Source organism: Polyodon spathula, chromosome 9 (genome assembly GCF_017654505.1).
Source record: "Polyodon spathula isolate WHYD16114869_AA chromosome 9, ASM1765450v1, whole genome shotgun sequence".
NCBI classification, from domain to species: Eukaryota; Metazoa; Chordata; class Actinopteri; order Acipenseriformes; family Polyodontidae; genus Polyodon; species Polyodon spathula.
Genome location: NC_054542.1, coordinates 643116 through 670627, shown reverse-complemented (window position 1 = coordinate 670627; position 27512 = coordinate 643116). Strand labels below are relative to the sequence as shown.

Here is a 27512-nt window from a genome sequence, read left to right as displayed (position 1 = left end):
TTACCTGATTTTAAAACCTGGGAAAAAAAAAAAAAAATCGAATTATCCATAAATGCCCAAGACAAGGTTCTTGTTCGTTTCAAAACACTTCTTTAGTTACAGCTATAACTGGAAAAGATTACCCCAGCAAATGTGTGTAAGTCTGGTTGTTCAATATATCAGAGACCTCTTCACATTAGGCTATGTACACCACCGAGAGTTTTGAATCAAACAATTGTTTTTTTACTACACATACCCTATAGTTTATATATTTCTGTATACAGACCTAAAACACATGTGTGTTAGATAGCTTCTGCTGCTTTGGCTTGATGACTTTCTTTCCACTGACACACTGTATGTATGCGTCAGCTTCAGGCCAGACCAAAGACCTTACTGACACCCTGTGGTAGGTCTGAATCTTGTTGCCATTTTGTAACTAAATGCATTCTAATTCATGTTTTTACAGCTTGTCAATGAGAATGTTTTACTACTAGAACCAATTTGGCAAGATCAGAATCATCTTGGGAGAATCCAAACACCCTACTTCTGTTTTTACAGGTAATTTCCAAATCTGAACATAAAGATAAAGCTGCTTACTCCCAGCTCACCCACTCAGGGATGATAGCTATGTATTACAAAACCCCAATAGTAGTTCTTGACATTCAGAAAACTGTATTAGTAAGCCTCTTTTCCCGAGAAACATCTGATTCATGTACTTGGATGAAACACCCAGTGAGCCTCAATTATAATGAGCATGCTGTTTTCCAATCCAAAGGCGTGTTTCAATATAATTTAGATTCTGGGCTAGATTCTTCACTTGGTGTATGAAAAATACAAACTGGACAAACCGTTAACTAAAACTACAGTCGACGACAGCCTTTTTTTTTTTTTTAAACAAACAACATGTAAAAAATTAAGGTGCAGGTGCCGTGCTAATATTTTTTTCTTAATTATAATTTAAATGCCCTTTATCGCTGTTAATGAAGCATTTAGTTTTACATTTTCAAAATTAATTAATTACATTCTTGTCATGTTTTTCGCTTTTCAGAAAGCAGCAACAACATTTATATTGTATAACAGTGCAATATGCATGATATTCAGGTTAGGGATGTTACGCAATGATGCTCAAGTATTATCCAGAAAAAGAGTTGAGGCTAATGAGACATGACTAACAAGGTTTTATCAGAAAACCCTTTCATGGTACAATTAAAACATGCAGCATACATTACACCCTCAATAAACAGGGGGTAAGTTCTGCACAATAAACTATTTTTATACATCACTTGTGCTTATCTCATGGTAAATCACGAAACCAAAACTTTCTAAAAGGGCAGACCTTTTTATTAAATGTGCATCAGCTAATACATCGAGCAGGTATGTTATGTTGTTTATTCATTTTCATGCAGTCACATTGAGTTTTGTGAAGGTACAAACAAGTGTATCATTTACAGTTTTTCATTTAGTTTTTTTAAGAGGATACATGATGTTATTAAACAGATTTTTCATACAAAAAACACATCCAACCAAGTGAAAGCTTCAAATGCTGTTGTGTATTGTATTATATATGTTTATGTAGTAGTTTTCAAACTTTTTTTGTGTGTTGCAAACTGCAATTAATACAAATCCAAGAATCTGCTTATCGGATCACATGTTGTCATGTATTGCAAGGTGAAACTATTGTCATAGGAACAAAATTAAATCATTCAATACATTTTTTAAATGTTTATTTATGACATTGCTGCAAAATTCTGGTAAAAGACACTTTCTACTGTCATACACAAAGTTTGGAGTACAATCACCTTCTTTGTGATGCCTTTACATACCAATAAGCTGGACTACTACACACCTCCCCCCCTCTCCCAAAAGGACCTTACTTTGAAGAACTTCCTGTTCCCGTCTTATACAAAATACCAAATTTCAACACAAGCCCATATTCACTTACTTTGTCTAGGATCAAAGCAATTTAATGTGATTTGGGGTGATGTGACAGACCTGGACTCCTGGGTTTTCCAATGCAATAACGGTGCTTATGTACAGCGTAGAAGGAGCATTATATTGAGCTGGTTTGTGTCCCCCTCATCCCCAGGTCTACTCAGTACACTTCACTCTCCTTTAGAACATCCTCCTTCTGCTGGAAGTACCCACGGAACCATTCTATGTGCTCAATCTTTTGCTTGACGGTTAGATAGGGGTTTTTAGACAACCCGTTGATGACAAGTTCCATGAAATGGCGAACTGGTCCTTGCTTTGGGAAGTCTTCCAGATGACTATCTAAAAATACATGTTCGTGAAATGGGACATCTGATTCTTCCTCAAGACCTGGAATTAAAACAAAATCATCATTATAGGGGGCTTTCAAACACAGAAACAAGCTACTGGTATACATACTGTAATGTACGAGATGCGTTTTGTGTACTAAACATCTTCACACTAGCTTGTAATTAATAAAGCTTACCAACATTACTTTAAAGGGCACATAGCTTAGCTTTCTTGTTTATGTGTGTTTTGGGACACTGTCTTGGCAACAAAAAGAAAGAGAGCGTCCAATTTTATGTTAGTTTTGTTAGACTAAATGTACAATCACGTAAACATACCAATGCTTGTAAATATTAATTTAAAACATAAGTGTGACAGATGTCAGATCATCTTTCCTTCAAATTCAGTAACTTTGTGCTAATAACTTTGTAAACACACAACACCAAAGTATGTTAAATTCAAATGTTTATTAACTGGAATAGTGAAACAAACAAATGCTTTTATCTTTTACGAGTGGCTATTTTCACTCAGTAAAAAAATTATATATTTGATTCAGCGGTGGCTGGTGGCCCAAAAAAAACAGGGAGGTAGAAAAACGGCATAAGGCAAAGTTGTTAAGTCAGAAGAGGCACAACTACAAACCCTTTGTTCCATCAATCTGCCGTGCAAAAAAATGAGCCAAACTTTGTCCATGTGAGCAAATTCTCAGTCAGTGAAAAGTATACAGGGCCAGCAAGACAGTTATTAGCTCCACCCCCAATTCACTTGTCATACCAACCGCTCTTTAATGACCTGTTCTATTGATTGGCTAGTTTTGGTGGCTAATAAAATTAATTTGGACCAATTGTGTATGTTTAGTGTTTACTGTCTAATAAATGTGAACTAAGCTTAAAATAAAGCACTGCCATTGTATTGTGTTTAAAAGCAGGTAGGAGTTTACAATGGAGGCTGGTCCAAAAAAAAAACTCTGGCCTCTTCCCAGCAGTCAGAATTGCTGTTAATATAGGAATGTGGACTTTATAGAGTTTAGGCTAAAATGTCATTTTTTTCTTAAATTTTAGACAGACACACACACACACACACACACACACACATACATATATATATATATAGCTCTGGGAAAAATTAAGAGACCACTGCAAAATTATCAGTTTCTCTGGTTTTACTATTTATAGGTATGTGTTTGGGTAAAATGAACATTTTTGTTTTATTCTATAAACTGCTGACAACATTTCTCCCAAATTCCAAATAAAAATATTCTCATTTAGAGCATTTATTTGCAGAAAATGACAACTGGTCAAAATAACAAAAAAGATGCAGTGTTGTCAGACCTCGAATAATGCAAAAAAAATAAGTTCAGATTCATTTTTAAACAACACAATACTAATGTTTTAACTTAGGAAGAGTTCAGAAATCAATATTTGGTGGAATAACCCTGATTTTCAAGCACAGCTTTCATGCGTCTTGGCATGCTCTCCACCAGTCTTTCACATTGATGTTGGGTGATACACTATGAAAGGCGCTATATAAAAAAAGATTATTATTATTATTATACATATAATATTATTATTATACATATAAAATATGATATATACAGTACTAGTCAAAAGTCTGAGTATGGATTCCTCAAAATAGCCACCCTTTGCCTTAATAACAGCCTCACAATCACAAGGCATTTGGTTAACAAGTTTCAGCAGGAAATCACCCGACATGTCTTCCCAGCTCTTCTGCAGCAATTCCCAAAAATGTAGGGCACTTGTGGGTAGCTTTGCTTTGACTCTTCTGTCCATATCGTCCCATAAAAGTTCTATGGGATTGAGATCTGGAGACTGGGCAGGCCAGGTCATTAGATTGAGTTGTCCTTCACTTTACTTCTTTGCCAGAGTTCTTGCACAACTTTGAGGTGCGTTTCGGGTCATTATCTTGCTGAAGAACAAAGGACTGCCCAACTAGCCGTAATTCTGATGGAATGGCATGCCTCTGAAGTATGCTATGATACCCATGCTGGTTGAGCTTGCCATGGACTTAGTAAAGATCACCAACTCTGTCACCAGCAAAGCAACCCCAGACCGTGGCACTGCCTCCTCCATGCTACACAGTGGGAACCACACATGCAGAACTCATGCGCTCACCCTCTGTGTCTTACAAATACTCGGCGGTTGGACCCAAACATTTAAAATTTTGACTCATTGGTCCATAAGACCGACTTCCACTCCTCAAACGTCCAATTTCTGTGTTTTTGGCCCTGGCAAGACTCTTCCTCTGCACTCTTAACAATGCTTTCTTTGCAGCAATTCTTCCAGTTAGGCCAGCTTCATGCAATCTCCTCTGAACAGTTGATGTTGAAACATCTGTACGTCTAGTAGCATTTAGCTGAGCTTGTATTTCAGGGCCAGTTAATCGCCGGTTTCACAGACTTGTGACTCGAATGAACTTGTTCTCTGATTCTGAGGTCACCCTTGGCCTGCCTGACCTTATTCGGTCCTCATGAGTGCCAGTTTCTTCAAATAGTTTGATGGTCTTGACCACAGCAGTTACAGACACTTGCAAAGTTCTTGCGATTTGTCCTTCATTTCTTAAAGTAATTTTTTTATCTTTGCTTAACTGAGCGTATTTTGCCACTTTCTGCTCCCTTACATTCAGGAATGACAAACTTGTGCCTATGTACATATATTTATAGTAATCATGGACCATCACATGTTAACAATAATTGGTGACAAAAGGTTAATTAGGTAACATGCTAGTTAGCTCAGAGAACATCTAACAAATACACTTTTACACTTAGGCCATTGTTCTAACACCGTGTTATACACATTTCAGACTTTTAAATGACTTGGGCTTCAGACTGAAATCCCCTTGCTTTGGGTGACCATTTCATTGAAATTGACAAGATTTACATTTTCATTTAAAAATTTAAAATTTTGAATGCAATTCACTTATGATTACACTATGTAACACAATTTTTGTTCCTGGGTAGTAAGTGTTATTTCCTAATTGCTTATGCCTCAAAAGTATAGAAAATGGCTATTATTCCCCACAAACTTTGCTTTTGTGACCAGGACAGTGATATTTCAAAATATCACTATTTCCAATGGGAAAACAGGCAAATGTGTGTCTTTTCGTTCACATAAAGTCAGAAAAAAACAACATATGAATAAAAATTAACATGTATTTATACTAAAGTAATACAAAAATGACTACAAAAGATTTAGAAGTGAGCAGTTTTTCGAGATTTACAATTATACTGTATTTACAGTATAATCGTAAATCTCGAAAAACTATTCACTTCTTTTTGTTACACAGTGTTATCAGCTTATATAAGTACACGTATCATATAATGAAATATTAAGTGTTTATAGACAAGTTTATACAGTTAAAAGCATAGATAATCATGAAAAATCTGGTTTCAAGCAGGTGTACTCAAACTTTTGACTGGTACTGTACTGTTATATATATATATATATATATATATATATATATATATATATATATATATATATATATATATAATATATATATATATATGTAGTCCAAATTTAATTAAACAAAACTAGTTTTTTTTAATAATAATAAATTCAAAAATAAATATCAGAATATTTTCAGTATCTGTCTCATGAAGTTGACCAGGGAATGTTTTCTATATCAAACGGTTGGTTACAGTTGGACAGAGTTACAGAGTTACAGTTGGACAGACTGTACAGTAGGTGGCACTGTTTGGGGAGTAGTGGGGTTTGTTTCTGCCTTTTGTTTACGAGTTGACGACAGTACTGCAGAGTGGATGTAACCAGGACTTCCCGTCTTTCTTAGCTTGTGCCTAACAGTTTCTTAAAACACCTTATAAAATGGGTTGGAAGATATCTACACCCCGAGTACCGATGACTTAAGTTTGTTTAAGTCTGTTTGGGATTCAGCAGGATGACGTTGTGACTTGTCTTTATGTTGTTAGTTGTAAGTTTTCAGGATAAATGAAGACTATGTTTGCTCTTTTAAAGCGGGTGTCTGAAATTAGATTTACAGACCACTGCGGGAAAATTAATAAAATAAATAAATAAATATATTTAGGCCAGCACGCACGCTTGTGTAGCTGCTAACTGAATACTGTGTGCCCGCTGATGTGATCACATTAGCAAAGAAACTTCTTAAAACTGTCTTTATTTCAGTCTAAGTGCAGTTTTCCAGTCCATGTTATTTTTTGTTTCTGCTGACCAATCATTAAAAACTGACACAGCCCAAGTGGTTACTTTTTCAGTATTTCAGCATTCCTGAGAGAGAGGTGTCTTGTAGTCCTCGCGGTTTCATTTATTTCCTGACCTTTTATTGTTTTTATTATTGCTGTCGGTTCTGTTACTGAACTGTGTGTGTGTGTGTGTGTGTGTGTGTGTGTGTGTGTGTGTGTGTGTGTGTGTGTGTGTGTGTGTGTGTGTGTGTGATACATAGATAGATAGATAGATAGAGATAGATAGATAGATATAGATCTATATGGCTCTGGAAAAAATTAAGAGACCACTGCAAAATTATCAGTTTCTCTGGTTTTACTATTTATAGGTATGTGTTTGGGTAAAATGAACATTTTTGTTTTATTCTATAAACTACTGACAACATTTCTCCCAAATTCCAAGTAAAAATATTGTCATTTAGAGCATTTATTTGCAGAAAATGACAACTGGTCAAAATAACAAAAAAGATGCAGTGTTGTCAGACCTCGAATAATGCAAAGAAAATAAGTTCATATTCATTTTTAAACAACTCTATACTAATGTTTTAACTTAGGAAGAGTTCAGAAATCAATATTTGGTGGAATAAATATTGGCATGCTCTCCACCAGTCTTTAACATTGATGTTGGGTGACTTTATGCCACTCCTGGCGCAAAAATTCAAGCAGCTCGGCTTTGTTTGATGGCTTGTGACCATCCATCTTCCTCTTGATTCCAATTACTTTTGAGGTACTACTAGCACTGTTTTGTCATCCAGCTGGTCCTATTGCAAGAGGATAGTGATGACCACAGGAGTGGTTTTTATAGTTTTCCTCGTTAAATAAGATTTGGTTCAGGTGATCCCCTAATCAGTACCTCATTCAGTAGAATGAGGTGTGCCTGTGTTGGAATTCAACAGACACTGGAATGGAATGGCTGCCATACATGTAGAGATGCTGATTTAAGAAAAATGCAGTGGTCTCTTAATGTTTTCTAGAGCTGTATGTATGTATGTATGTATGTATGTATGTATATACACCATATATTATATCACACATTATATATATATATATATATATATATATATATATATATATATATATATATATATATATATATATATACACATATACACACACACACACACACACACACACACACACACACAGATTAGTTCAATGCCACCTATGTCGTATGCTTAATTATAAAAATCCATAACTTCTTTGTACTCTGGATTAGAACATTAGACTGATACTGATTTTAAAATAACTTAGAATGCAATTTCTGAACGTGTATTTTTTTATGTGTGTGCCACTACTTTACAGAATAAGTCACAGCATGCACAAATCTGTTTTCCTGTACAGCAACAGAAGAGTTCCAGTGCTCCCCTAAAAACCCTACCAGCCTCGTTGTTGATGGGATATTGCCAGAGCTTTCCATCCTTTGTCCACTGGATCATTTCCTCAAATCCATTCCGGGGCAGGTGTTTGATAACAGCTGCAATCTGACCAGCCAGCTCAATGTCCCACAGGGAGGGAACGGATACTAATAAATTAACAACAGAACACAGGTCATCACAAACTAGCAAGTGAAAAAAAAAAGAAATACATTTCATAGAACAACTCTGGTGAGAATAGCCTCCCCTTCATACAAATACAAAAGTATATACTGTATGAATGTCTGCAATACCATCTAAATCGCCTTTGATGTGCCATTGCTTACTTGTTTAATATCCAGTTGTATGTGTATTCTTTTTTTTGGTTTGTTTTTGTTATTTCATTAGTTTACCATGCCAACTAACCACAGAAATAAAGCTTAATTTCTAAAGTGAGTGTTTTCTTTTACAAATGACCACTAAGGGTGTGCAACTGTAATGTCAGCCCCCTCTATTTCAAATGTGAGTTAGAAAATTAAACAAAAACCTCTAGAAAATCAGTTTCAGAGAGGACTAAAATTTAGAAAACTTGTGGTTTTAAAAAAGCTTGACAATTTAAATAATACATTATACTTTTAAAATAACTGGAAAATAAATGTTGTGGATCACCACTCAAGCTGTCAAACAGATTCTCAAATAGCATTATATTTATTTATTTGTATCCCAACATTAGTTGTTTTTATAGTTTTGTCTTAGCCTTGGAACATTAAGTTCATCAGGAAACCAACAAACCTAGTTACGTTAGAAGGATAACCCAGCAAGTTACAATCAATAACTCAATTTGTAGTACTGCATGGGGCAAGGTGTCTAAACAACAGGGACAATGGAACCGAGCAGCGATGCATGCAGCCAGACTTCACATTAAAAAATATGGTTGACAGATCAGAAAGAAAAAAATATGTAAACTTGTAAAAAAAAAAAAATGCAGATTGAAATTAGGCATTTTTTTTTTTTTTTTTTACATAAAAATATATAAAAAGATATACAAAGCAAGCCTCTAAAATATCAGGTGTTCCCATAGCATTGAGTTTCTTTTCTCTCACAAATTGGCAGGTGTTATACAGCAGTCACTGACACAAAAGGTAATTTACTGGGAATATTCAGCATAAAACATTTACTATAAAATATGACAACCAAAAGATAAAGATCACTTTTAGATCAAAGTTAGAAAGCAGTAGCGTATTTCAAAACATGAGTGGCTGTTACTGAGCTTGTGATTACATGCATTTAAGCAGCTGTTAAATGTAATATTAGCTTTGTATTTTTTCAACATTTTGTACAAACCTTCTTTGGGTTCTGTTTCTGTTGTGTCCGTCATGGATGGAAAAATATTCAGTCTCTTGCCAGTGAACAAACTTTTCCTGGAAAATGGTGAATATAACATTTGATTTCATGTCTAAGCAAACTACAACATAAACCTGAGAACGAGAGGAGGATCGTGAATTTCAGATTGGTGCGAAAGAACTATGAATGTCAATAACATTTTATTTCTAGCTGGTTTTTTTTGTAATTTTTGGAAACATGACAATAAAACTTCAATTAAATGCCACTTACATTCAATAATGGTATATGTTTAATCCCTTTTATCTTCATATTTTTGTTCTTAAAAAGAGCATATAACTTCAGTTTTAATTATCTTATTTTTTCCTGTCCACTGACATTTTTATCACTATTCTGAGTGGTTCTTATTCTAAGAACTCACATCCTGTTTTTTTTTTTTTTTTTTTTTAGTCTGTGTTCGTGTGCTTTCACTTGAGTTCAGAAGCTCTTCAGTTTTAGTTGCCTGCCATCGATAACATTGGGAAGATCAGCGCTATCTTGTGATCTGCCATTCATTAACTGTAGCTGCACTTACTTATATAAAGATACTCTGGCTGATCTACCCTGCATTACATAGCTGCCACTAGAACTGAAGAGCAATAGACTTATCAAGTAATATCTGAGTAATTTCAATAAGAAAGCTGTCTCAATCCAGGAGGCTTGCAAATCTACAAAGAAGTACAAGTGGTCCTCAAATCTAAATTAAGATTTAAAACTAAACTTTAAACATGTGACATCCAACTTGAACACGACAAGACAGGCTTCCGTGCAGTTTCTTACCTCCTCCTGACTGCATCAAACTCATTCACAACTCCTCTGTCATGAGTATAGCCACGGCCATCGTCATCAAAGCGAATCTGATTGGCCGGTCTGTTAGGCGACCTAGCATTGGGGCGCTTGCCTACCTTCATGTCAGCAATAATGTTACTGCAAATAAAAAAGAAATACCATCACTTTTAGACTTGACTTTCTTTTAAGTTTTACCATGCCAGCTTCCCTCATTGATATTGCTTCATAATATTCAATATAATCAACATAAATGTTTGTAGAATTTGTGTTGACTTAAAATCCTTTGAGATCTACATAATGAACGGAAATGCACTAAACGGTTTAGTTTACCATGTGTTTATATAAAAATAAAAACATGGTAGCCCACGTTGAAATACAAAACACAAATATTTGGTAAAAAGGCATCCCCCTTCCAGAGCTACTGTATAACAAACACAATGCACAACTTCATACGGACAGGAGTAGCAGAAACACGCTGGCAAGCAGCTTCATGCTGCGGTACGTTTCTGCCCCCACACCAACTAAACTTTTTTTTAAATTTTTTATAGTAAAGTTAATAAATCTATTGAAGGCCAATGCATTTTTTAAATGCAACCAGAATTGAATATGTTATTGCAAAAGTGTTTAAAATACACTGATGGTCATTTACTAGATGAGTTTGAACTTTGAAAATCTGCTTGGTCAATCAGTATTGGGTCAGCAGGTCAGCAGTGCTGGTACTGTGTCTGCTCAAAGATCTCTTTGAATCCCCCCACATGGCAAGGGAAAACAGATGTCTGGCAGCATCCTCATTCCGTTTTCATGAAGGAAAACCTACACAGCTGGCACCAGGGTTTAAAGCAATTGTACTCATATGACACCAATTACTGCTTGTCACTGAACCTGTGAACAAGAATTAAGGATTTATGTGGAAGCCAAAATCCATTCTACCAGGGGATCATTACAGAAAGGATATTGTTAGGTTTCTCTGAATAAAATCCAACTGGCCTACAATTGAATAAAAACTCACGGCTGCAGAGTAGTCCAGCTGCATGAAAATACTGTACTTCCCATGCAGCTTAAGGGTTTCAATGGAACCTGAATACAAGCATTGTGTTCCACATTAAGTACATTGAACAGAGTGGTAAAAGCAGAACAGCACTGGTAAAAAGAATTCTGAAAACGTTTGCCACCTGGTGACAGAATGTTGCAAGTGCACTATATTGTGTACTGCTGACATTGCCAATGTTATGAAAGCAAACCCATGCAATCATGTTATTGACAAGCGTGTACATTTTTCAGCATTTCCTTTTGCCAGGAGTATTCTTACAAAAGCATAGAAATGTTCACTGTTCTTGTAAAAAGCACCACCTTATGTTCTTTAATACAATCATGAGAGGTTGGATTTCAGATTAGCATGTTGCGTTCAAAGATTTCTATATTATACTGGTTAAAAATGATTAACCCTTTAAGTGTTTACTGTGCCAGAATTAATTTTGTAAGCATTAGTCTGTTGCAGCACTGGCTAAAAATAGTTATCCACATTAAACGAGCTACAAAACCAGAAGCACTTATAACAGACCTTGAAAGGAAAGCAGAGCATGTTCATTTTTATGTGATCCATTAGATGCTAGCCTTTCAGAGTAAGCTTAATTAATCTAATGCAATTTAAGAACAGGTACTCGGCTCTATTGAGACCATTAATAAAGTAGGGTATTAGACGTGGTTTTGTGAACAGTTAGTAAATGCATTATTACAGCAAAAATGCACAGGTTCAGAATATTACAGGCAACCAGCACTGTTACAACAGAGAGTTTCCAAGTCGTGTTTACTTATCGTGACAATGTAGTTACGCCAGGTTGAAGTAAACATTTACCTTAATGTACATTAGAAAATTTATCAGATTGCCTTTAACCTGATTGTTCAGAATGAGGTTAAATCTTAATCTCTGAAGGACCCTGAATGTTATCTTCAAACTATGTTTAATCACTGCTCCAAATTAATCCACCAGAAAATACATTCAGCTTGATGAAAGAAAACCTCTGTTCTAGTAAATAACATGCCCTCTGAATGTTGTCTGTCAATGTAAACTTAAGTCTGCTTCCTCGCTGCCCGGTAAGATCAATCTATCTATTTAAAATTAGCATAGCAAATAGTTAAATAAAAAATATGCATATATAATTTGAGAATAGCGTTTGATGTCAGCAGCAATACAGTTACCACGACAGCAACTAGTCTCCGGTTTGAATGACGAGTTGAAATCAAACAAGTGGATGCAGTCTGACAGCTTTCAGCAGCGTTATTTCAGCATATCACAGTAACAACACAGGACGTGCTCTGTTGGACTCTAACAAAGCCAGGAAGGAGGCTTTGAATAAACTTTATGAACAAGTTACTGAACAAACAGCGTTCACACATGTAAACTAGATATTTTTAATTACTAAAACTTTCAGGAAACTGGATTGTTCCTTAGCTGTGAAATGATGATGTCACCGTCTGTAATATAAAGGCTAAAAGCTTGTTGTGAACCAGACTGTACATTATTATCAGAGTAGTTCTGGTAATATTAAACACATTTAAAGCACTACTGCCTCATGTGTCACATGCATGTTAGTATTCACTAGGATCACAATGAGCCAACTTCCAGTGTTATAGCCAATATATTTTAAGACTTCACGGTAACTTAAATATTCAAGCTTACACAAAAACAAGAACCTGCACTCAAATAAAATAAGACACCAGTGCTTGTATTATTTTACATGTTTTACACACAGTTCATAAACCATGTTTGATTTTGTGTACAAGGTACCTGAACTGAAGAAAAGCTCCATGCAAGTATAAGATTTTTATTTAGTAGTGAAGCATTATTTAGGCTATTGGAAATACCTAAGAAGCAACATAGTCCACCGCTGGGATAATGAAACCTGAAGGCTACCAGACCACAGATGGAATTCTGAGTAAACCACGTTGCTCACAGAATAATGAGGAAAATAAAATCATGGAAAAATAAAACAGAAAGATTGTACCTTTTTTTTTTTTTTTTTTTTTTTTTTTTTTTAACGTATCAATTTTCTAACAGCAATAGAACCCTCATAAGAGGGCTGTACAGTCTGGCAAGGCCCTTCTCGTTATGCTGACCGCACTCACCTTCAGCTCGGGACTGCTTAATACAGCTGCTGTGTTGTTTACCGGTTTGTGTTGTGCATTTGAAATCTGCTGCAGAACGAGGAATTAGGCATGCCTGAAATATGTAGAAGTACTAGTCGGAAAAACTCTAGTTTGAGAAGCCAGCCTTACCCAATGTTGTTAGTTTCTCCTTTTCTATGGACCTCAGTGTCCGACTCGTGTTTCCTTAGCTGCTGCAGCAGCTCTGATTCCGTCTGACTCTTTTTAAAAGGCATGGAGGAAGCAACCGCAGATGCAGCGGCAACGAGCTCTGGGCTCAGGGACTCTCTATTTCAAACAGACACAGACAGTTAGTAGTTTCAGAACAATACGCTTCCAATTCACCCTTAAGAATCAACATTAGAAAAAAACACACCTTGACAAGTGTTAATAATAAATGAATAAGAAGCAAAAGTGGAAAACTGATTTGTATACCTTTAATATAATTGTAACTAAAAAAATAGTTGCATAAATCTTCTCTGGCATGCACATCCATTCATTCTACATGCGCAGTTCTGTAAAAAACACTAATATTTTGGTAAATATGTATTTTCATTTTAAAACATCTGTATCTGGTACTACTATCAGTTAAAGAAATCCCTTTTTTGCAAGCAATGGTTTTAACTGTCTTGCACCTCCTGGGTTATTTTAACTGGAGGGTGAAATTAAGCACACTCCTTCACTAACATTTCCTGTCAATAACCAATCAGCTGCTCCCCTTAATGACTGACATACTTTCAGCCAGTAACATGCTTTGACCCAGAAGAGACTGCTGAGGTGACATGACCCAGAAAGTGCAGGTGCAAACAGATAATCCAATAATATGCCATTAAAACTGAGAGCTTCCTTTAACCTTAGGTAATACCAAATACCATCTTTTTTTATAACATGTTTCTTTAATAACTCAACATTCAGCTAACGGAAGTGCAAAACAACTCACTTATGACATTATTTTGATAGCTACAATTACTTTAACTTGCACTGCTGATGATGGCTCACTCACTTCTGAGTCTGCTGTTCTGTGGTAGCTTTCTGAAACATGCTTGTTGCACTCTCCATGGATTCAGGGTGAACTCTTGGTTGCTCCTTGCTCTTCTGAGATTTTGAAGCCTGGAACTTCTTCTTTGTGGTCACGTCTACTTTCATTGCACTCAGGAGATCTAATAGGTTCTCTTTTCCAGACTTCCCCGGCTTCTTCTCTTTCACCTTGGCTTCCTTCTCTCCAGTTTTAGGTGCAGAAGACTCTTCACTCTCTTTGGAGATGGCTTTGCTTGTGCTAAAGGACCTCTGGTTGGGAGCACAGACTCTGATAAGAATAAAAAGAGATGTTGCCAATAACAAATATTAATTATCTTGAAAACAGTCAGACAGATTTAGCATTTTTTTTTTTTTTTTTACAGTAATCGTGAATTTGGACAGATTTATTTTTATTGGTCATCTAACCAAAAGGAAGAGCAGACCTAGGTTTCTTATGTACAACTCGATTTGACAGATGAACTTGGATTGGATGAGCAACCCTGAAAGTCTCATCCAAATCTTATTAAACTCACCCACCTCCAATTTACAGACAAATACAAAAAAGACAATTGTCAGCCCTTTCTCAAAAATGTGTACTACAGACATGTTACTGAAAGCGTCATGTTATTGGAAATTATGTGAGGTTTCCAAAAGTAAAAATACCTGCTGTGTACATGTGTGTGCATGCAAGAAATATACTCTGGTGCTAAAGTCTGTCAGTCAATGGGGAACTGTAAGCTCTCTTTTCAGGCTCCCTCTTGACTGTTCATCAGGTACAGTATCCCTACAAGGGCCTTTGCTATGAGAAGTTGTAAAAAAGTTTAAACTGTTGATGAAACTGTATTTTTTTTAGTATTATTGTATTGGCCAGCACAGCTATTGCCCTCAGAAAGGACAGTTCTTCCTTCAGCTTGGGGAGGAATTTAGACTGGAAAGAGTACAAAGCGGCTGTTAAATCCGATGATACACAACTTGTTGCACAAAGCTTTCGATGTCTGTGGTAACAACCAAAGGAAGGATGCAGTATAGCTTGGGAAATTGTCTGCTAGATGCCTTGAACCTCATCTTGTACTATGAAAAATACCATCTTAGCTAGTCAGATTTACTGTCAGGAAACTGGATTGTGCCTTAGCTGTGAAATGATGTTGTCACCGTCTGTAATAAAGGCTAAAAGCTTGTTGTGAACCAGACTGTACATTATTATGAGAGTACTACTGGTAATATTAAACACATTTAAAGCACTGCTGCCTCATGTGTCACATGCATGTTAGTATTCACTAGGACCCTAATGAGCTTACTTACGTCTAGTGTTATTGTCTTGCTCGGATTCAAATGAAGCATTTGTGCCAGCAATTTACAGGACATGTCAACTGACTATTACAATCTGTTTGTCTACAGATAACAAAGAAGCAGAGACTTTTTTTTTTTTTTTGGGGGGGGGGGGGGGGGGGGGATTTGTAAATGAACATAATCTTTGTTATGGCGTTCCTTTGCCTATTGGTTTTTCCACATGCATCTTAAATCCCTAATACATGCACACATACATGAGTTCAAAGTTGATTAAAAGTTGGGGTTGCGCCATTAACCTATACTGACGAGAAAAAGACTACAGATGTTATCTTGAACATCACTGCTCAAGACACCGTGTTCTCGTTAATCAAAACACAGTACAGGTTTCCCTCTTGCTGACTTGACTTGCAATACATCCTGTGTCAAGGTTCTGTTGGCATGACAAATGAATTGTGAGACATTCCCTTACACATAGTATTGTTCGCAGGTCCTTACATTTTTAAGCACACCTCTTAAACAGTGTATAGTACAAATAAAATAAAAAAATGTGTGACCCCTTACCCCTTTTTATAGTGCATCCTTTGCAGGTTAGGACATGTTGACACAGATATTCTTTTCGTTTCTTGTTGATTTGTTATGTTTACACTGTGCTCTACAACAGGGTTTATCCCGCTTCTGTTCCTGGTTGCCAGTAAAACGACCCTTCTGTACATCTTTAATAATCTGAGAAGTTAACAAGTTCCCTGTGAAACAAAAAACCTACAATGTCACAGGCATGTTTCACTGACCTCTCACCGCGGCTGCACTGAAAAGCATCCGAAAGGGAAACGCTTTATCAAGATAAAGGTTCCGCTTCAAGGAGGGACGTATAGCGAGTGGGTTACGTATTATAAGTGAATAAAGTCGTGATATAAATAAATAAACAAATTAATGCATAACTAAATTAACCATGATATAATATTGGATTGCTCCGTGTCACACAAGACCCAGATATCTTAATTAATATTATCATTTAAGTAGTATTGCACATCCATCCAACCATCCGTCCAGTAGATGGAGCACGAGCCTAAGGTTTGTAAACAAGCTTTTATTTTTGTGCTAGTTTTTAACCAGAGGGTGAAAAAGCTAACATGTTTAATGTAAAAAAAAATGACATCACTGAAACTGTGGATACATTAGTCAAAAAAATAATTATTACACATTACAGGACGTACCATGTCAACTGTAGTTTTCAGTGTGTGCTGGGCTTAGCATCCTGTCCTTTGTGAACTGTATGGAAGCCTGTTTTTTTTGCTGCGATATTTAGTGCTATTTTGGCATGAGGAAAAAAATATAATAAGCAATGGTAAATACAAGGTTTAATGCAGTAAACATCAGAATGTAAAATAATTATGATATTAAATAATTATGTTTATACACTATATTGTACATTGCTACTTAGCTGTAATTTGCAATTGGATACAATTGTGCTGGAGACAGTATTTGGCACCTAGGCTATATATAGTGCCAATACTGCCAGTCCAGGAGGCACAATAGAAAGTATCTGGCACAACACAGTTTTAATGGCTTTCAGCTGTCACTAGAAGCAGCTCTCCTTGCTAATGCTAGTCCTGAGTCCACTCATGAGAAAATCTGAGAATCACCAAGCGGGCCTTTGATTTACTGTGTGAACACGACATAGCTGATAAGAGCCCCGTCTGCCAAGTGGCTGTTTATTGGCTGTCTGAATCGCGTAGGCGGCATAACAGCGTAAAAATTTCAAAACGTGTAAACACTGTCCCGAAGTCGTGAAAACACTTAAATTAAACACCTGGATACGTAATTTTCGTAAGCAAACACCAGTTCTGTGAAGTACTTGTAGTACAGTATGTTGCACTTGACTTAGCGTCGTAACCAGAGCTGATATTACCGGGGAGTCAGACTTATCTCAAGCTATAGGTGGCAGTACTATTTATATGACTGCTTGGTATTTACTATTCAACCTCCAAATCTATGTTAGAAAATTAAGTAGTCCTTTGTACTTTACCAGAATTTTTACATGAGCATCAGCATTGATGATGCAAAAAAAAAAAAAAAAAAAAACAACTGTGTACACGACCTCGGTGTCCTCATCATCATAAACTAGTTACGGCCATGGTTGAACTGTGAAGGTTAACGTCGTGGCCTAATGAATAGGCACTAGGACAGCAGGGAGCTCCCCACAGCACGTAGCTGCTTGTGTTTCTTCCTCTGTACAGACAGGTTTGACTGAGAAGGGAAAGGGGCTGGGGTTTTGCCACTGATGGCAGTATTTATTCTCTCGGTTATAAGAACCTCCTAACCCACATATTAGAAACTGTGTAAACCTTGATTGATTGTCTGTGATTATCTGTTGTGCAGAGAAGTGGACGAATGACAATTACACGTAAGAAGACGAGTGTGTGTGTGAACATGTGAACTTGGCTCTGAAGAGGTAACTTTTTCTTCTTCAGTGTAATAGGACTATATCTACCTGCCGTCATAAACGTCGTGATATGCATGCAATACGACTGAACAACAGCAAAGAATGGAGTTGAAACCAGTTATGTGGTGCTGTTAGGTGCATGTGTTCTCGCTCTCATTCGATTGTCTTTTCTGGCTTGTAATAACGTATGTTCTTAAATAAAATTAAAATGAAGGTGGCTCTGTGTTCAGCGGGACAGTTTGGGAAAGTTCCGGCTTTTCAACTCTCAACCCAATGCATTCTGGTACGTTTTACCTTTCTCAGGTATCATTCGTACCTTTAAGAGAAGCAGGACTACGCTTGCCAGAATGTATTGGGTTGTGAGTTGAAAAGCCTTGAACGATGTCAAACTGTACCGGTGAACACGAAGCCATAGGGTCTCCTTATTTAAAATGGCATTAGTAACCCAGACGTTGAGCATGGTTGATGTTGTAACACGCAGGCTGTATTGACACAAGGGTCAGTAACTCTTACAAAACATCATATTTTGGACTTTAACTGTGAAGCAGTTGTGCTGCAAAATACCCACAATACTAGTGCATTATACTTTATTCAGTAATTCTGCTGCTGTAGTTTTTGCAAGGTCACAGAGCAACAGCTGAAGGTTGAGCTTTTGAGGACCTTACCAGCTAAAATTAATAACAGACATAACATAAACATTCATTTACACTTCATTAGAATTGGATTCAGCTGTTTCCCAAGGTCACTGAATGTGTAATACTGGTATAACTTCGGGTGGCAGTTCTGAAGAATTACTGCACATCACAAAAACCCATGCAACAAATTGTGGAATGGAAATGTGCCCTTGCCATAGACCAGATCCTGCTAGTGAACTGATTTTAACAAATATTCTACTTGCTAGGAAAAGAAACAGATGCTTGTCCACTAAACGGTTTTTGTTTGTCTACACAGGGTTTACTTACACAGATTCAGCTTCTGTTCACAGAAACCATAGGATTACATAGAAAGCAACAGAAAAGGACACAATGAGCCCCCATCCTGTTGTCCAGGCTATTATTGACCTGTCTGCAGGGGCTATAGGTAAGACAACAGATCCATAGGGCCGTATTTTCATGGTGATTGTTTTATAATATCGTAGCTCTAATTTTGTATCTAAAGCCAGGCAGTGTGTGCTAATGGGGAGTGCTGTGGATTCTGTTTCCTGTCAGTGAGATGAAATGAGGTTAAAAATTCTATAACCATGAATGCAGAAGAGCCTGGCTCTTGTATATAGTGGTTAAGACGCTCGTTTGCTATGGGTGGTTGCTGCACCTCATTCCATTTCTAACATGCTTCTTTTAAAATCTTCATTTTGGTGTTACCATGCATCTTCCTCAGGACCTAAAGTTTTCAAAACAAACAAATCCTTGTGAAATGTCTTAAAAAAAAAAAAAACTGTACAGACAAACCCAAATTTGACTCGTTGACCCGAATAGGCTGGTAAGGTTTCAAGTTAATTTGCATGAACTTTTAGAACTGATGAAATGCAACAGAGGACTTGGATAAAATTATCCTTAATGGATTAGGTCTGTATCCAGAAATCCACAGGTTAATTGCTTGGATAATGACATTAGATTATGATAGGCCAGATCTAATAAATACACAGTAAGCTATGAGGATTGACAAACCACGCTTTAAGGGTAACTGCACAATGGAGCTTCTGGGGATAGCATGACTATGACATGCCAACTGGAGCAGATGAGTTTAGGGTGCTAGCTTTAAAACATTCTGTAACAGTCAGGGAAATACTTGACTTGGCAGTGCACTGTGAAAGGAAATCAGAGACGTGCATTGTGTCTCAACAAAACAGCATTATTTTAGTTCAGTATACACAAAACCACATTATTTTTTTTTAAGTTATGTTTTGCCCTGGTACAAGTGTGGCTTTTCTATGTTTTTCTCTTTAACTTCACTGCATTTTCATCAGGAACATACAGTGGAAGCCTGTCTGTTGTTAATGAGCTGTTTATTTTATTATTCTAGACAAATGGTGCAGGCTTCATCACTTTTTCTTTTGGGAGAGGCTACATTATGTTGTAGTTAAGGGTACATTATTGTAAAAATGCCTTGTGCAAATCCTAGCTAGTACATGTTTTTCCTTTTTCAAGGCAAGTGTGTTTATAGTCTGTTATATTGTAAGTGCAGTAACATGATATTTACAGTACACTATCTGAGGTTATTATAGGGTATTCATACTATGTTACAGTTATGTTAGTTATGACATCTGTGTTTGCAAGACATGCTTTCTAGCACAGTTGTTATGGAAATTTTCCCCACGCCAATGCTTTCTTTGCTGTCTTTAACCAACCAACTAGTTCACCCTATTGGCAGCCAGTGCTGATATTAATTTGCCTTTGAAGAGAAACAGATTGTAGTTCCTTCTGAATTTGGCACATTCAATGCAAGTCTAAACTTAAACAGTGCAGTTCAGTTCACTGAATAAGGCCTATTTGTTTAAAGTGATTTGTGCCCTAGTATTTGCTGTGACACCGCCGTAGCGACGCCGCTCCAATTTACTTGGCATGTACAGTCAAATAAAATAAAAATAAAAGCAACATAATAATACTCTCTAAGAATGCACTATTAAAAAGAAACTACATTTTACATTTCTTTTTTAAACTGTACCTTGCCTTTTTATAAGTAGTTTTGAGTCTCATTGAGTTTGATTGCTTTTTTTGTCATGGTCCGGGACAGTGCTTTGCACAGCTTTGAAAGCCCAGCAAATTAGTTTTCTCTTACACTTCATCATTGTGGTTTTGGTTCCCCTTTAGTTTGACCCCTCACTGAACCTGCTTTGTTTTCATAAAAGTGGTGCCTCTGAAGTTTAAGCAGGGGGTTTGTCGAGATGCGTGTGTTTAATTAGTGCTATCATAACACTATGTTCATACATCACAATCAAGTGTTTTAATTTAAAGCTATTTGCTCTTTAATGAATCAGTATAGTCTTCTTTCTGTTTTTTAGGCGGAACGGCCTGTGTGCTCAGCGGACAGCCCTTTGACACTGCCAAAGTGAAGATGCAAACATTCCCAACCATGTACAAAGGCTTTGTGAATTGTTTTATAACCACATACAAGCAGGTTGGTTTCCGAGGACTCTACCACGGTACTACCCCGGCTCTCATGGCGAACATTGCAGAGAATTCTGTTCTCTTCATGTGTTACGGCTTTTGTCAGCAGGTAGTTAGGAACCTGGCAGGAATAGACAACGAGACACAACTCAGGTGAGGGCTGGACAACACCAACAAGAACGTAGGCTTGCTCAATAAGAAATGCTAGACCCGGTTTTCCTTAATTTCCCTTAATAATTTCTAGAATCCCTGCCCTGCAAAAGGGGTCATTCTTTTAACATATCTGTGTGTAATTGTACAACAATGTAACAGATATGAATACACACACGTACAGGTGTGCAAACCGTCCTATTGTAAACTAATAGAAAAATAATTACAGTAATGTTACTTTTTGTGAAGTGGAACCTTATTTTATATGTATGCTTGCTCTTTGGTGTTTTCAAAGGTTGTATCTAAATTATCCCTGTAATCCATGCATTCTTATTTTTCTCCCTTCCCTTTTCAGCGATGTGGGAAACGCTGTAGCCGGCTCGTTTGCCTCAGTATTCTCCTCTCTGGTCCTGTGCCCAACGGAGCTGGTGAAATGTCGACTCCAGGCCATGCATGAAATGGAGGTGTCGGGCAAGATAGCAAAAGGGCAAAAGTAAGTTACTGGATTGGCATCATAGTATCAGTCAAGCCTTGTAACGTTGTTTTTATTTACATCAATTTCAGTAGCATTTATTTCCACACAGTGTAACCAGGTGGAAAAATGTTGTAAATGCGGAAAGGATCTTAATACAAGAAATTAAAATTATATATATATATATATGCCCCTCTTTATGGTTTTATACTTATTTACACAGAATTATACAGAAAAACTCCAGCATTTGCTGTTAAATAGTTTGATCCAACTACTCTATCACAACAGAGTCAGTTTATTACTCCCCTTACAGCATTTCAAATTAAACTATATTCAACTTCAACATAACCTAAATCTTGCATTAAATCCATTTCAGAATCTGAAAGTAAGTGTTAATGAAACAATCACACAGTCAACAGAACTGTGTACCTTTAACCCCCAAACAAAATGAAACGAAGCCGGGTTGGCCCAGTAAGCTACGACAAATGATTACTTTATCCTCTGCTGAGGAGGAAATCTGATGAAACTTGGTTGGGACATTTTTTAGCGCAACTTATTAAGAATATCAGGGGACAGAATGAAGAGCCTATCTGTCTTTACGTAGGGATGTCTGTTGCCCTTTTATTTTTTACGTCTATCTGGAGAACTTGTTTTTGTATCTTATCTCCAGTTGTTTCATAATAGGCGTGTAACCTTGATATGGTGAAAAAACATCATTGGTAGCTCTTTGTTCAGGGCTGTTGCCAGTGCTAACATGTTATTTATTTGTGGTATGCCTACTTTTCAAATTGCAGCTACGTAGTTATAAGTGAAGGTGTGTATTTGCTATCTAAGTAAGTTGACCTTGATGATTTCACCTAACTGATTTGACGGTTGTTGTCATAACAGCTATTCTCAGCCAAAATATTGTGAATGCATTGCTGGCTGCAGGATTGGCTCAGGTGCCTTGGCTGTATTTTAATACAGAGATTTGAACAGCACTTTAGATTACAGGATATGAATTATATTACATTGCAATTACTGGTAATTAACAATGGTTACTACTCTTACACTGTAAAGTGTAATTACCGTATTGCTTCGAATTTAAGACGCACTGTTTATACCAATTTTTTCTTCTCAAAAAATGGCCTGCTTCTTAAATTCAAGTATAGTGATCTGTGTATTAAAATTGCCAACAAAAGACGTGAGCATCAAAACAAAGCAAGCAGCAACGTGACTGACTGCAGAGAAAAGACGAACAAGGACGTAACTGCCCGATCTTGAATCATCCATGAAATACAGGGAGCCATTTTCAAAGAAGTGCCATTATCTTACTGAGGAATTCAAAGAGAAGCTTTTACAGTTTCAGCATTTAGTTATTGGGCTCCGTTCTAACAAACCAGTACCAGTTTGGATAGATCGGAAATGCTAATCAGACCCCCGTATTTTGTCAAGCAATAAGTTCACAAAAAGGGTGAAAAACAGATGCAAGTAGTCATGACTGGAAATGAGAAGCAGCGCATAACTGTAATGCTCTGTGTGACAGCAGACGGACGCAAACTACCTCCAAATGTCGATTTCTAATTAGCGGAATGGAGAACGTATCTTTGTAAAAGCATCTTTATTTTATATTTTTTCCTCAAATTGAGGGTGGGAAATGTGGGCTGCATCTTAAATTCGAGGGTGTCTGTAATTCGAAGGAATACGGTACATGGAAATTATTGTTACCTGATGTAATTACTTGGTAAAGCATGACAAGGGTCATTCCCATTTAATTACACCTGTTTTCTACCAATTGTTACATGTTATGACATGGTTATGTGTGCTACATAAGCTAAAGTACAGCAAGTACAAGTGGAGTTGCCAGCAACTTTACGGCTTCCAGTAACAGTACCAAACACTTTAGTAAATAGTGCAGAATACTAGTACCAGTGTTCCATAGTAACAATGACCCTATCTGCACTCTACTATGAGTTATAAACCAGTTTTACATTTGACCTTTAGGAGAGGTCAAAGGTCACGGCCAATTACATTTTCTTGATAGAGCATACATGGGTTACTATATGTGTTCCATAGTAACCATGTCCTATCTGCACTCTATAAGGAGTTATTAGCCAGTTTTGTATGTTTATGATGTCATCCAATGTGGCCACCATGTTTTTTTTATTGTAGCAACTTCCCTTGAACAACCGTTAAAGACAGCCACACTAGGATCATGTGTGCCGATTTTTTGGTTTAATCAGACTAGCGATTTCAGAGACAAAGGTTTTTGTAGCCAGTTTTGTATGTTGATGATGTCATCCAACATGGCCTCCATGTTTTTTTATTGTTGCAACTTCCCTTTAACACCCTTTAAAGACAACCACGCTACAATCATATGTGCCATTGGGTTTGTCAATCAGACTTGAGGTTTGGGAGAAGGTCTTTGTAGTTTGTGATTATGATGTATGTACCATGCGATTTGACATCATGCAGCATGGCCGCCATACCACACAACCTATCTGCTTCTTATGAACACCTGTTAATCTTGACCTATCACTCAACAACTAAACCAACTTTCAGCACTCTGCAATAAGTCGTTTTCGAAAGACTAATTTTTACATTTAGGCAAAATTGTTTTTTTCAGTCCAATATGGCGGCCAAACCATGTGACTTACGACATAAGTTCTTTAGCATTTTCCATCTTCCCATAAGCATCTACCAACCTACCGAATTTGGTGAGTTTTCGAGCAACTGTGGCAGAAAGAAAACTAATAATAATAAGAAGAATCCCAACCTATGGCGTGGAAGCCTAAAAATGTCAGTGTTGGTTCATGCGTAATAACGTACCCTGCCCTTTCATGCATTCTGTCACCAGCACTGTGTGGTCAGTGGTTAAAGGAGTCCTGCGCTCAGGCGGTCCTCTGGGGATGTACCAGGGTCTCACCAGTACTCTGGTCAGGGAAGTGCCCGGATACTTTTTCTTTTTTGGGGGCTATGAATTCAGCCGCAGTGTATTCGCTTCAGGAGGCAAGTCCAAGGATGATTTGGGTAAGTGCCATTGTCAGCTTTTAGTGTAATGTAAAAAAATGCAGTTTTTAATATTGGAGCCTTTTGACAAAATGTTTGCTGCTAGTACACTTCTGTACTGTGCACCAGTTTAGATCATAGAACTTTTTGATTACTAAGGTAAAAAATTAACAGTTCTAACTGACAATATTAGCATCCAGCGTCATTTATATCAATTGAATAGACTCCAATACCTTGAGTTAGAATAGGTCTTCTTAGTCATTGTTATTGTGCTAGGCCTTGGCTTGTCCTGATCAAGGTTCCTGTGCTGGTGTGTAGGTGTCCTTCCTGTGGTATTCAGTGGTGGGTTTGGAGGGGCTTGTCTCTGGCTCTCTGTGTATCCCATCGACTGTGTCAAATCCAGAATCCAGGTCCTCTCCATGGCAGGGAAGCAGGCTGGCTTTCTCAAAACCTTTACCAGTATTGTTAAATACGAAGGTAGGTGCTTTTCTTGTTTCAAAAATGTTACATACATTTAAAAATCATTATTTCATATTCATAACCATATTTAATAGATTAAACATAAGCATTCACTAGCCAGCAAATACAGTACTTTCATATTTCTATAAAATGGGCTATGTAGAAGTTTATTTTTTTTAGAACCTCCTCCCCAAGCAGAGTTTATTCACAGTACAGAACGTACATTGAGTAGTGAATGTACACATGTGCAATGTATCTTTTACTTGAAAACTAAGACATTTAGCTTTTAACTGCGTTGTCTATTGGACATATTGGCCCCATTCATTAGTTATTTACAGGATGTATAGGGCCTTACAATCCAAGTTTATTGAACGTCCCTTTACAGTATTCATAGTGTTTGATATCAAGTGAAGGTTATACTATAGTGCTATAATGTATTCCCTTCAAGAGACCAGCCATGTGCTTTCATGTTTAAAGTGTTTGGGTCTCGCTTCCTCACTAGGAATACCAGCCCTGTACTCCGGCCTGACTCCAACAATGATCCGCACCTTTCCAGCCAATGGTGCACTGTTCCTGACCTATGAGCTCAGCAGGAAGATGATGATGAAGCAGTTTGACAGTTGAGCTATGTGCTATCTACCCTTGCCTTGAAGACTTTTTTATATGGGGTTCATGCAAGCCATCTACTAGGTAGTGATACACATCCATCACACACGTTTTTATCATTTAATTTTACATTAAAGGCCACCTCTTTAACTTTAACTAGTCCAGAAATGCTTGCTTTGATTCAGAAATAGAGCTAGTCTAGGCTATGGACCTTGATGTTTCTACCCCTGTGTCGAAACGTAATCTAAATCAACATTTATTGCATGCCACTCTGAGGAATAATATTGAAATTAAAAAGGGTGCCAGTACTTCTGTATAACTCAGCATCTCTTCTTTAAAAGCCTTTAATACTTGAAACGATACTTTTATATAAATACAATTTCTGTAAAATTCAGAAACCACTTTTAAAAAGTGTTTTTTTGTAAATTACTTTTAAAGATGTATTTTCTGGTTTAGTTGCTAGTACTAGTTTAACATGCATCTACAGTATGACTAACAATTGCAGTAATGCGTAACCTGCAGTGTTGTAACATCAATCATATTGCAGTATTAATAGTAATGTTTCTCAGCAGTGAGTAATGAAAGAGAGGAAATATTTTAGTAGATTTTTTAAGTTAATGCTGAAGACTTTTTGGCCCTTGTTTAAGAAGAAAGAAACTTTTAAATAATGTTTGACTCAATTTATCTCTTCCCACCAAAACTGTTTCTTATTAAAGGCTAAACACCATGTCCAAAAACGGAAATATGATTTCAAACTCGATTATCTTTCAAAGCTAAAACTGAGGTAGGAAAAACAAAATAGCATGGAATATAACACTAGACTCTCTCCAAGAAACTACCTGGAAACTATTTATACTGTATACAGTAGTAACTTGGTTGGAAAGGTTGTAAAAAGATAATCCAGAGGCAATCTACCTGTCTGTCTGGAAGAACGTGTGAGTGGGGATATTGATTTACAATCTAGCTATATGCTGGAGAGAAAGTGAGGAACAAGATAGAGCGGAAAATACTGTTACATTTCTCCAATGTTGGTAAAAGTCACAGGGACTGTATTATTTAAACGTGGCACCTGAGCTGTTTGGAATCTGTTTAGAAAGCTTTTTATTTTAGGAGAATATCAAAGATCATATGGATGCTACAGTAAGAGAAGTGATGGAGATTGTGGGGAGCATAAAAATCTCAGGAGGACAAGATGCATTCTGCTCGTGAAATATATATTGTTCATGTCTGTCCGGTCAAGGGTTATCACGTTAAACTGTTTGTTAACAGTATTGCTGTTTCTATTAATGTGACTATGATGTTGACAGAAAACCAGGCGCTCAGTAATAGAAAGGGTAAAAAAACATGGTTTTCATGTGTGAATAATTTTGTTTTGAATGTTCCCATATTTTTCGACCATGGTGTGTTTACAGCCTTTATAGATGAGCTTCAGTACATGTACACCTACTTGCGACCTGTTATACTACATAAACACATTGGTCTAAGTATACATCTCATAGTATGTTGAATACCCATGTTCTTAAGTTGAAATACAGTTAACTATTAAAAAGTCTGTTTTGGCGAGTTTGATATTTGTATTTTTTTCTTTCATTGTGGCATCTTCTTATTCCTCTGAATTACCATATTCATAACACATTTAGTCATGGTTCTTCATCCAAACTATACTCAAGTGCAGGCGATGGGACTGCTGAGGTTGGTGTGACATTCAATGTGGTCCCAGGCTTGGCAGTCATCATTGCTGACATTCATTTTTGGTACAGTACCACAGTTGGACAGATACTGTATCTGGATGGCTGTGTAATTTGATAAGTGTCATGTTATATTGATTCTGCTAAGGTAGGACAGCAGATCAGATGGAGGGGTG

General features: G+C 36.9%; 2 protein-coding genes across 3 annotated transcripts; one reads left to right on the top strand and one right to left on the bottom strand.

Moving 5' to 3' along the window:
• Window positions 1-1686: 1686 nt before the first annotated feature.
• On the bottom strand, window positions 1687-16217 carry LOC121321368 (28S ribosomal protein S31, mitochondrial-like). Its single transcript, XM_041260282.1, has 7 exons — window positions 15985-16217; window positions 14120-14422; window positions 13249-13404; window positions 9964-10110; window positions 9148-9224; window positions 7830-7973; window positions 1687-2298 (listed from the first exon to the last, which is right to left on the bottom strand). Exons 1-7 carry the CDS (start codon window positions 16134-16136, stop codon window positions 2072-2074), a joined length of 1206 nt encoding a protein of 401 aa, XP_041116216.1. The 5' UTR covers window positions 16137-16217; the 3' UTR covers window positions 1687-2071.
• Window positions 16218-17633: 1416 nt separating this feature from the next.
• LOC121321360 (mitochondrial ornithine transporter 1-like) lies at window positions 17634-27211 on the top strand. Of its 2 annotated transcripts, none has more exons than XM_041260266.1 (7): window positions 17634-17827; window positions 18818-18946; window positions 20868-21126; window positions 21479-21616; window positions 24432-24604; window positions 24902-25060; window positions 25545-27211. In XM_041260266.1, the coding sequence occupies exons 2-7, from the start codon at window positions 18892-18894 to the stop codon at window positions 25664-25666; spliced, it is 906 nt and encodes a 301-aa protein (XP_041116200.1). In that variant the 5' UTR covers window positions 17634-17827; window positions 18818-18891; the 3' UTR covers window positions 25667-27211. The 2 variants fall into 2 exon arrangements, with proteins under 2 accessions (XP_041116200.1, XP_041116199.1); XM_041260265.1 differs by having other exon boundaries at window positions 17635-17875.
• The last annotated feature ends 301 nt before the right edge of the window (window positions 27212-27512 follow it).